Genomic DNA, 12,264 nt, shown 5'->3' with positions numbered 1-12,264 from the left:
GGTCTTCTTTTAAACATCAGTGAGATCCAGGTGCTGTGAATAAAACTTCTCCCTGAGTGAAAATAGTCTGTAGTCTGCACTCTCTTTCATTCACTGTCTCCTCACTACCCCTTCTTTTCCTTTTTGTCTCAAAATAAGTGCGCGCAATGCTTTTCCAAGGCAACCATCTGCCTGTGCCCCTAGTCCATCCCCCGCTCTGTACAGACTCACGCTTTACTAATATTGTTTTCCTTTGCTCTTTGATATTTCCCTTTTTAAGAGCACCTTTCCCCTAAGCCTCTCCCATCAGAAAAAACCTTCCATCACTCCACTGCTAAAACCTTTGATGAATCTGTACTGCTCAGAGAGTAAAGCCTACACTCTTCAGCATGAGATTCAAGCCCTTCATCTAGTGTCAATGTACTCATCCAGAATCCATTCACAGTCTCAGGTCTCCTCCCCACTATTCCCGATGCCATTCAGCTCTCCTCTCTCTCCTTTCATCTCTCCACGGCTTTGTGGAAAATGACCCCTTTGCCTGACTTTCCTGCCAGTCTCTGTCTGCTGAAGGCTTATTCATTCTTTAAAATTCAGCTCAAATGTCACTACCTCCTCTGCGAAGTGGCCTGACTCGCCTAGAGTAATAACACTCTATCCCGAAGAACAGCCCCTATCCCACACGGTAGTCTGATTGTGCCTGCCCACCTTCCCAGCAGAATGGAAGCTCATTCTTTAATTCGTTTAAACTTTTACTGAGTCAGTGTGACATGTCAGGTCCTGGCATGTGATAAAAAGTGTGGTAAAATAACATATTCTCAGCTCAAACATCTATTTTCCTTTTCTGGGCTTCTGGAATTGTTAATCCCTAATAAACATAATAAACAAAATTCAATCTACCATCCAACAATGACAAAAGAAGTCTGTCTCTTTTGATTACAAAATCTTTTCCTAGGGGAGAAATCTTGACAGTATGCACAAAACCCCCCATCCTCCCACCCAATCTGGAAGGAAAAAACTTTTTAACCCACCATTTTTCAAAGATTAACTGTATATATGCAATGTGTTAGCCTTCCTCTGAAGAACATTCAGTATTCTTGCATACTCTCAAAAAGCAAGTGCATACTCCATTTAGCTATGTTCCAAGACAAAAATGGGCAACAAAAGCATATTTTGTTTCAGTAACCTTGAGATATTTATGAAGTCTAAGAACACTGTATATACATTTTGGCAAGGAGTTTTAACAAATTTTAAATGCCTTAAAAACTGTGTTTTCACAGGGAATATTCATAAGAAGACACCCTAAGCTCAGGAGTCCATCAGGTTGTGGAATTGTTTATATCCGCCCTATTCCTCCACAGTAAAATAGAAATTCTGTTCTTCTGTTTTGGGAATCAAACTTGACTACTTTGTGATTAAAGGTGCAATATTAACCATGTAATTGTGAAAAAGTTTATATTTTTCAGAAAAACCTTAGGTACCCTTTCAGTATAAGACACCAAGCATCTATCCTGCTATGTGAAATAACTATGACTGACTTATTAGAAGGTGACACTGAAGTTTACCATCAGCCATCATCTGAGCTATCTGTGCCTGGGTCAGAATGCATTTGGATGCATCCTAACAGTTCTTCAGGAAGAGCAAACCACAGATACTTAGCAGTAAACTAAAACACCAAAGCAGGAGATTCTTTCACATATAAAATGGTGGCAATCGTGAGCTTTACACTGTGCTCAGAAAGTTATTCACAATAAATGGCTCTCTTTGGTAGCATATTCCATAGAAATGACTGCTTCATGATGACAGTTTGTGGGAGAAAATGAGCTTCTCCTGACACTCACTGCGTTTCCTTTGCTAATAGTTCTGGCGTCTCTTTTAAAATAGCCAAAGGTTTCAACCAGTTGAGTTTCTGCCACCTCCTTATTAAACTTTAATAAGCTAAGCTTTTTAAGTGACATAAAAATTTCATCAAGTGTTTCTCAATCTGAGGAAAAACGGAAGGAGGAAAAAAGGTCAGAACATCACCGTCCACTACAGTGGCGTCTGGAGAACACTTTGGAAGCCTGAGCATAGCCGCCTGCAAACTAAACGCTAGGAAACAAGTTCCGTTTGTGGCCTGTGCCAGATGGTGACTGTGCTGACTCCTCCATCACACACGGGCCCCACGCCGCGTGCTAATTAAAGCACTACCGTCAAACAGCAGGCTCTAGGGACAAACCATTTGCTTTTTTCAAAAGGCCCTGGGATGGCTATATCCAACCCACTATTACAGGGTTTTCTTCAAGAATATCATTTCAGAGCAACTCTTGATCATTATACTTTTAGTGTTTCATAATGGCAACATATCAAAAAACCAAATCTTTAATTTAAAAAAAGGAGTATAGCGTGCGACATATGAAGCTAATAAGAGAAGGAACAGACAAAAGAGTTGAAAGAGGTGACCTGCCTCTAAGAAACAAGAATTAGAGGAGGGAAGGACTGGGCAGGGAACCAAGCCTGGTGGTACTGTTTATTTTTTAAAATAATGTTCATGTATTATATTGGTTAAAATTTTTAATTAAAAAATGAAAGCAACATCACTGAATAAAGAAGCTTATTAAAGAAACACTTAAATGTTGTACTGTCCTTCAAGAAGCTGAAGAACTTCAGCTGACATCTATTTTCTTCAAACATCTTTAGACAGAATTTCTTGCCAGATGCTTTGATGGTAAATATACAAATGCTGTCATTTTGTTAGTGTTGATCTGACTCTGCATTCCTCCATTTCATCAGAACTTGATTTCACAACTATTTATTTTGTTAAAAGTCTTGTAAAATTGGTGCATTCTATGTGAAGGCTGTACATTTGATTTCATACACGTATATCCAATAATCTTTTCTATGAAAGTGGCATGTTTTTAGATCAGTTAACACTCTCATTTCGTATTCCTTTATCACATCAATCACCCGTGTCCGAGTCAAAATGCATGTGAGATGCTATGGGGACTTTCTGTCCTACCATGATGGAATAGTCCCACTCCTCTCAGGTCCTCCCCCTTACACCTAAAAAACAAACAAGTACAAGGAGTCTCTGAGAGGTAGAAAGAAGAGGCTGGTTGCCTAGGACTTTGAGACTTGAAGAATGCAGAGTGGTGAATTTCCTGGGCTTCCTTATGCCTCTCATATATCTGAGACAATGTGCTACAGAAGCCTGCAAACTGGAACTGTCAACAGGAACAGACCAAAAAAAAGCCTGCTGCCCCTCGCCAAAGTACCAGGAAGAGTGGCCCATACCTGTCTACTCTCTAACAAGCACCAATGGAAAACCTCACCCTGCTTCCCACCACAGTTTCAGCAGGGCCCAGCGGGAAGGCGATCTTCCCACCCCACCTGCTCTCAGAAACAAGTGAGTGCACTGATCTAAGTGACATCTACAGAACACTCCACCCAACAGTAGAATACACATTTTTTTCAAGCATCCATGGAACATTTACCAAGACAACCATATCCTAGGTCATAAAACAAACCTCAACAAATCTAAAAGAATTGAAATCATACAGAGTATTTCTCTGATCATAATGGAATCAAACTAAAAATCGTTAACACTAAGATAACAGCAAAATCTCCAAACAACTGGAAATTAAACAACACACTTCTAAATCCACGGGTCAAATAGGAAGTCTCAAAAGAAAAAGTCACATAAAATTGAAGGAAAATGAAAATACAGGATATCAAAGTGAGACACACATAGCTAAACTAATGCTGAGAGAGACATCTATAGCACTAAATGCTTACATTAGAAAGAGGAAAGGTTTCAAACAAATTAAGTCCGTTCTTTAAAAAAGAAATGGGAAAAAAGCTGGTTCTTTGGAAAAAATCAATAAAATCAACAAATTTCTAGCAAGACTGACAAAGATAAAGAGAGAAGATACAAATCACTAAAATCAAGAATGAACAGGGAATATCACCACTGCAAAATTAAATTAATACAGGGGAACCTCACTTAAAATGGAGTTGGGAAGTCCTGTAGGGGCGGTCCCCCACACAGGCCATGGGTTGCTTGACATCTCAGCAGGAAGGGCAACTGCTTTACTGCTCCAGCGGCAAGGAAGATACTCTCCTTGCCCAGCAACAGCCCAGCCAAGCAGAAGCCGTCGCCACCCTGAACTCTTACTTTCTTCCAACGACTTTTCATTTAGAACAGCCCTTCCCAACTTCCCCCCATTTTTCTTTAAAAGCAAGCTCTCCTCCTCTGTTCTTGGATTTGCCTATGGTCCACTATAGCTTGCATTTCCGAAACTCTAATTCCTCTGGCTATTCCTGAATAAATTCATTTTCTTGGCAAGATAACTGGCTATTTTATTTAAAGCTGACACTACAGACGCTGCAGCTATTAAAAGGAGAACAAGTGAATGCCATGAACAATGCCATGAGACACGAACAGGGTCTGTATGCTGAAAACTATCAAATGCTGATACAAGAAATTTTAAAAGACCTAAATTAATGGAAAAACATACAAAGTTCATGGAATGGAAGATTCAACATAGTAAATATATCAATTCTCCTCAAATTGATCTATAGGTTTAATGCAGTCATATCAAAATCCCAGCAAGGTTTTTTTTTTTTCCTGTAGATACACAGACAATTTATATAGAAAGGCTCAAGGACCTAGAATAGATAAAACAATCTTGAAAAATAAGAATAAAGTGGGAGGGGGGCTGGCCTGGTGGCGCAGTAGTTAAGTGTGCAGGTTCTGGTTCTTGGCGGACCGGGGTTCACAGGTTCGGATCCCGGGTACGGACGTGGCACCGCTTGGCAAAAGCCATGCTGTGGTAGGTGTCCCACGTATAAAGTAGAGGAAGATGGGCATGGATGTTGGCTCAGGGCCAGTCTTCCTCAGCAAAAAGAGGAGGATTGGCATTAGTTAGCTCAGGGCTAGTCTTCCTCAAAAAAAGAAAAAGAATAAAGTGGGAAGAATCAATCTACCTAATACTCAGGCTTAATATATAGCTACAGTAATCAAGACAGTGTGGTATGGACAGAAGGAAAGACACATCAATGAGTGGAATTGAACAGAAAGCCCAGATACATACCCATACAAATATGCCCAATTGAGTTTCGACCAAGGTGAAATACTGGACTATATACAAAAGCAAAAAAAATGAACCTCAACCTAAACCTCACTCTTTATCCAAAAATTAATTCAAAGTGGATCATGGACTTAAAAGTAAAACATAAAACTATAAAACTTTTAGAAAAATAATAGAAAATCTTTGGGATCTACGGCTAGACAAAGAGTTTTTAGATTTGATAACAAAAGCAAGATTCATAAAAGGAAAAACTCATAAATTAAACCTTATCAAAATTTAAAATTTTTGTTCTTCAAAAGACCCTGTTAAAGAAGTTGAAAAGACAAGATACATACTGGGGGAAAATTTTTGCAAACCACAATTTTGACAAAGTACTTTTACCTAGAATGTATAAAAAAGAACTCTCAACACTCAACAGCAAAAAACAAATAAGCCAGGTAGACAATGGGCAAAAGACATGAACAGACATTCATCCTGAAGAGGATATACAAATGGCAAACACACACATGAAAAGACGTTCAACATCAGTAGCCATTAAAGAAATGCAGAGTAAAACCACAAAAAGAGATGTTACTATACACCTATCATACTTGCTAAAATAAAAAATAGGGACAATGTCCAAATGCTGTCCAGAATGCAAAGGAACTGGATCCAGGATATGTTTCTAGCGGGGATGTAAAATAACACAGCTTGGGAAAGACTATGGCAGGTTCTTACAAAATTAAATACGTGCTTACCATAACATTCAGAAATCGCACCCCTGAACATTTATTCCAGGCAAATGAAAAGGCATGTTCACAAAAAAACCTGTACATAAATATTCACAGCCAATTTATTTATAATAGCCCAAAACTGGCAACAGTTTGGTTAAGTACAAGTTAAACTGGAGAAATTTGAGTACGATCAGTGGACTGTGTCCAAGCCAATACTCTCGTTGTAATATTTACTATAGTTATGCAAGATTTTACCATTGGAGGGAAATGGGTGAAGGGTATATGGGATCTCTATTATTTCTTACAAATGCATGTGAATCTACAATTATCTCAAAACCAGAAGTTTAACAAACATAAAGGACTGGTATTCCTGATAAAAATGCATATAACCTGGATCTAATCATGAAGGAAGATCAGACATCAGACAAACTCAAATGCAAAACAATCGGCCTACACTCTTCAAAACTGCCAATGTCAGATCAAACAGATTCACAGAGACACGACAAATGAATGCAACATACCATCTGATCAGATCAATTCAGGGTTTTTTTTGCTATAAAGGACACAAACAAGATAATCTTACAAAACTTAGAAAAGGTCTACAGATCAGATAATGGTATTGTATCATTATTATCTTCCTGATTTTGACAATCATACTGAGGTTACGTAAGACAATGTTCTCGCTTTTAGAAAATACATCATGAAGTATTTAAGGGTAAAGGGGCATCATATCTCACACTTCCTCTCAAATGGTTAAAAAAAGTTTATACACAACACAAGAGGAAATATGGCAAAATGTTAACAGTTGGAGAATCTGGGTAAGGGAATACTTTATACTATTCTTCCAACTTTTCTATAAGTCTAAAATTATAAATAACAAAAACTATCATAATAAAAAATTTTAAAGGTGTCTAGGATACTGCACAGAGCCTGGCACATAAATGTTCAATAAATTTTATACTTATTTTCAGATGAAGAAATATCTCTCCTACTGGTATCTCTTCTAAGCATCTTCTACTAAGTATCTTTTCTACTGGTCCTTCCCTACCTCACCATTCACAGATAAGCTTAGATAGGACAGATAATTTATTTTTAATTGATTTATTTTTTCTGAATAGATAATACATAGTTCAAAATTCACATGGGAAAAAAAGTCACAGGGAACCAAAGGGTGTACAGTGAAGTCTCCCTCTCCCGTCCTCCCAGCTCCCCTCACCTCTGACAACCAATCTGCCAGGTTCAAAATGCAATCGTGGGATACTTCTTCAAATCACTAGAATTAGTTAGATCATACTATAGTAAGCTAACCATCTACCTAGAATATTCCAAGTGGTCACTATAAATTTAATAATTTCCCCATTTAGGCATTTAAAATACCCTTAAATATTTGTGCAGATATATTTTCAACATACTAAAATGGGTAAGGGTTACAACTTTTTTTTCAAATGAAAAAATATTTGTATTATGTACGATCACAATAGAAGTCTATGAATTACGGCCGGTAGGCATCAATCACTATAGGGCACTGCAGCTCACCTGGTTCCTGTCGCGTGCATTTGTGTACCTGATCTTCTGGATGAAGTAGAATATCAGCCATGCTGAAGAAATAATCATCAAAACAATAAAGGATATTGACACGAAGACTAGAGAGCCTCGGCTGAAGTTCTTAGGTGGCATTCGCGTTCCAACAGCTATTGTCATTTGTACAGAGATGTTTTTCTCCAGATAACTCAAAATATCCTTACCCCTCAACTCTGTAATCATGACAGCAATAATATCTCCAGTGCCTGTAATGTAAAATAAATAAATATACTCAAGTGACATTTAAAATTTGTAGAAACATCAACTATACAAAAATTCTACTTAGAACAACCACTGTGATTTCTGCTGATGGCACAAGTCTGCAGCTTCAACTTTTCAAATGAAGTGAAGCTGCGGTGTGGTATGCAGGCACCAGTGGCAACAGGAGTTTGTTGTGTAGCACTTAAGATTTAAACACACTTTAGGCATAACATGATGGCAGTGTTAACAGCCATATTAACTTGTCTTACAACTATATTTAAAAAACAGATTACTAAATCAGCCAAATGTGACAACAGACAGTACAAAACATTATATTATACAGCCAACAGAAATGTAATAAAATCACAGCAGGTTTTCATTGTCAAACGTTTTCCATCTTAAAATGCACTTTAGAAAGTCCCAACTCCTTAAGAAAAGAACACTCTTATTTCAAACTGGTTACTTTTTGCACTAAACATTCTCAGAAACATTTACAAAGCATCTACAGCGGGTAGAACTAGTACAAGAAACAGGAAGAAGTACAGGGTATGCGGTTTCATAATATCACTGAGACTTAGGACACCAATCTGATAACAGAGTTGCAACAGCAAAATGCCAATGGTGGCATCTTTTATTAACAACAGTTGAACCGACTTTGGTCCTATGTCTAGACCTGACTGGAGGAAGGTTCCTTCCTAGTTCACCCCAGAGCCCTTGGAAATCAAACCCTTCCTGAGACAAGTACAGGCTTCAACATTCTGGACTAGTTTGGCATCACAGTACTTCCAACTTCTAACAGCTGTCCAGAAGTTCAGCCACAGCCACAAACTATTTAAGTTAATTGTAAGGATGTTCTTAAGTCGCTCTTCTAGTCATCTAGTTCTTTCACTTACGTAATTTCCAGAAGCAGTAATACAATAAGGGCATGTGACTCTCTCTCTCCTATGCACAGCATGAAACTGCTCTCCCTTTCCTCCTCCACAAAGGGAATAACTCCCTACTTTCTTTTAAGGAAAAAAAGAAGTCTGTCTACCACCAATCTAGCTGTCAGCGATCGTCCTTTCATAAGTGAAGTTGCCTGTGGTAACGTGCAACTGCTCCCACCTGCCTTCTTCAGAGAGCCCCTAGGACTCTGGGGGTCAGAGGAAGGAGAACACACACTTTATTTTGGGAAAGAGAAAATTATAACCATTAACTCAAATTTTAAAGAGGTTTGTGCATATAAATATAAATCACCAAAACAAAATAAAACTCCCCAAACTTGCCCTTTCAAAGGCTTCTTCAAGGAATAATACTGAATATTTGGCTTCTACGTTTTGTTTATCATATTTAACTAAAAGGACTATGCTAGTATCATGTGCAGTCAAAGGACCACATGCAACTGAAAAGAAATTCAGTAACTAAAAGGAGTTTTATGAAAAGCTTAACCCAATGGAACACACAGCTTTGTACTACTTATTCAAAATTGTGCCAGCCACTTTATCAGAACATCAGTTTATCAGAATACTGACTAAAAACCCAACAACAAAAAGAAAACTACAAAAGTAAAGAAAGCAACAAAGTTAACATCTAATTATCTTTCTGAGTAAGAGATCTGATCAGTAAATTACATAAAATCATAAAGTAATGCTAAGCCATTTTAAATTTCCATTTAGAAACCATAGGTTTGTGCTTTCAACATGTTGTTCAACAGGCAATGATCTGTGGTATAAGATACCAGGTATGGCTATAAAGTAACTGAGACGGATCCCACAAGCGACACATGACAATCAGTCTCATTGCTTTATAACCACACCAGGTACAAGCGGTTTAGAGTCAGTTCTGAGGCTCCCTTGAAGACACAAGCTGAAGGAGGAGCAGGGAGAGCTGCACAGGTGGCCCAGGGAACCATCCATGCAATTTCACGCATTCAAAGAGCACTAGATGAGCACCACCTAATTTCAATGGGAAAGCTGTTTGGGAAAAGAAACATTTAATTATTTCAACCATCCATTCAACAATATTTATTGAGCACATACTATGATCAAGTTCCCTAACATTCACCTTTCAAAGAAGAGTGGAAAATTACCTTCTTTGAAGTAATAGAAAATGTATATATTGGTCTCTGCCCCTGGTTCCTGGCACAAACCTCCTAAAACTCTTGCAATTTTTCTAAGTGATAAGAGCATTAGGAGCATCTTTCATTCTAATATTTGGTCTTTGATGCTGGTTCCTGACGCACAGCTCCTAAATCCCGTGGAATTTCCTGTGTTCGACAGGAGTGTCTTTTGTTCTAACGAGGCAACTCTTGGACAGCTTCAGGATGGGGGCTGATCACCAGAAAGACCAAGCCATGATGAGAAATTTGGAACTTTCAGCCTCATTCCCCCATCCTACGGGGAGGGGAGAGGAACTGGTGACTGAATTAATGATTGATCATGCCTACAGAACAAAGCCTCCATAAAAATCCCAAAAGTATGAGATTCGGAGAGCTTCCAGGTTGGTGAACACGTGCAAGTGCTGGGAGGGTGGTGCGCCGGAAGGCCCCTTCCTACATCTTGCCCTCTCTCTTTCTTCATCTGGGACTTGAGATCGGCTTCCGAAGTGGGGGTGGAGGGGAGTGCCGTGGGACTGAGCCCTTAACTTATGGAATCAGATGCTAACTTTAGGTATAGTGTCTGAACTGAACTGAATTATAGGACACGTGGCTGGTGTTGCTGAGAACTGCTTGATACAGGGAAAACCCCACATGCATTTGGCGACCAGGAATGTGAGAGTGAAGCATGCTGTGTGCGGAGTAAAGAAGACTCACAGGAGTGTTTTTCCACTACACCTGCTCTTGGTTACGTGAAAAGTGCATCTACCCTCAAAGAGCAAAGGAGAATCTTAAAGGGACTAGAGAGAGGAGCCAAACACAGGTAGTCTCATCAAGCTCGTATCAGAGGCGAGACTGGGAAGAGTCACAGGAAAGGAGACCACGACACTGCTGGTCAAGCAGGATGGAAAATCATCACAGCAGATCATCAGAATACTAGGAAAGGTACTAGTTTCTTAACCATTTTAGGTCACGCATCCCTTAGAGAATCTGATGATAGGGCCCCCTTCTAGAAGGAAAGTTCCTCCACAATTCTGCTAATTTCAGGAGAGGTTCATGCACCCCTCATTTCCACCCCTAAAGCTGATCTGGGCTCAAAGACCCTGAGTTAAGGATGCCTCAGACACTTGCCTTTTAAAGATTTGTGAAACCTTGGCCCAGCTTCTGGGGAAGATTAGTGTCAGAGAAAATGCAAGCTTTGGGATAAAACCAAGTGGCGATTGATAAGAGTAAGGGACTAATTAGACTGTAATGATGTAAACACTCAAGGAGAGACGGCAAATAGTGGAACCTCCACCACCACTCCCATCACTCCCATCTCCACCCCGGGCAAACACCGCTCATAAACCAGGCCATGGCCTCAGAATCCTGTGCATTTCCATGCCTGGCAGCCAGGATTAACCTGACAGACATAGCAATGAAGTAAAACTTGGTTGTGATACCTGCTTTCACCTGTTTTCTTGAAAACTTTCTCCAGGGTTTTTAATGCTAATGTTAATGCTTTAATGTTAATCAAACTCACTGAATTTGGCTACTGTAATAAACAATTCTATTCTTTCTCCTTTTATTTTGAGAATTTTCAAACCCACAGAACAGTTTTAATACTATGAACCCTCACACACTTTTTATTTAGATTTGTCAACTGGTAACATTTTACCTTTTTTATGTATTTATTATATGTGTATTTATTTTTGCTGAACCAACTGAGAGTAAGGTGCAAACATCATGACATTTCCTCCTGAAATACTTCAGCATTATCTCTTAAGAAAAAGGACACAATGGGTTCATCACTCTCAAGAAACTGAACTCTGATACAAGGCTGTTCTGTAATATACAGTCCGTGTTCAAATCTCTCTGCCTGGTTCTAAAGTGACTTTCAGAATTGTTTGGTGTAGTACCCAGGACCCAATCAGGCCCTGATGCATGGTGTTTGGTTGTCTCATCTCATTAGTCTCCTCTGATCTAATTCAGGTCCTCAGCCACTTCTGGTCGTTCACAACATTGACCTTTTTGGTGAGTCCAGGCCATATCTTTTGAAAATGTTCCTCGATCTGGATTTGCCCATTTCCTCATGACCAGATGTCCAAGGTCAACATGTCTGTAGGAATGCTAGACAGGTGATGCTGCGTCCTTTCAGTGCGCCACAGCAGGAAGCACATGCAAGTTTTACCTTTATTGGTGATGGCGAATTTTATCACTTGGCTAATCTGGTATCTGCCAGATTCCTCCACTGTAAACGAATGCGCTTCTTTTTTCTTTCTTTTTTTTTCCTTTTTCTCCCCAAACCCCCCCGGTGCATAGCTGCATATTCTTTGTTGTGGGTCCTTCTAGTTGTAGCATGTGGGACGCTGCTTCAGCGTGGTGTGATGAGCAGTGCCATGTCTGCGCCCAGGATTCGAACCAATGAAGCACTGGGCCGCCTGCAGTGGAGCGAGCAAACTTAACCACTCGGCCACAGGGCCAGCCCCTGCTCTTCTTTTTTCAATTAATAAGCGATCTGTGGGGTGATGCTTTCAGAACATCTAGTTCCCCAGTGATCCCGCACCACTGATGCTCACTTGAAAACAGTTACTACAACTGCATTTGCAAAATGGTGATTTTCTAATGCTACAATTTCTTCCACATTTGTAAAGTGGTTCTGTAATTAGAG

At 39.5% G+C, this 12,264-nt stretch overlaps 1 protein-coding gene across 1 annotated transcript in view; it reads right to left on the bottom strand.

Moving 5' to 3' along the window:
• The window catches only part of RNF130 (ring finger protein 130), a gene marked incomplete at its 5' end in the record, with an annotated part of 76,347 nt that overhangs the window by 23,890 nt on the left and 40,193 nt on the right, over nucleotides 1-12,264 (bottom strand). Inside the window, one exon of the mRNA XM_046667758.1 lies at nucleotides 7,295-7,545. Within this exon, the coding sequence (XP_046523714.1) occupies nucleotides 7,295-7,545 (251 nt within the window). The remainder of the gene's footprint in view (nucleotides 1-7,294; nucleotides 7,546-12,264) is intronic.

Source organism: Equus quagga, chromosome 7, assembly GCF_021613505.1.
Source record: "Equus quagga isolate Etosha38 chromosome 7, UCLA_HA_Equagga_1.0, whole genome shotgun sequence".
Taxonomy (NCBI): Eukaryota; Metazoa; Chordata; class Mammalia; order Perissodactyla; family Equidae; genus Equus; species Equus quagga.
This window is presented reverse-complemented; position numbering and strand designations above follow the sequence as displayed.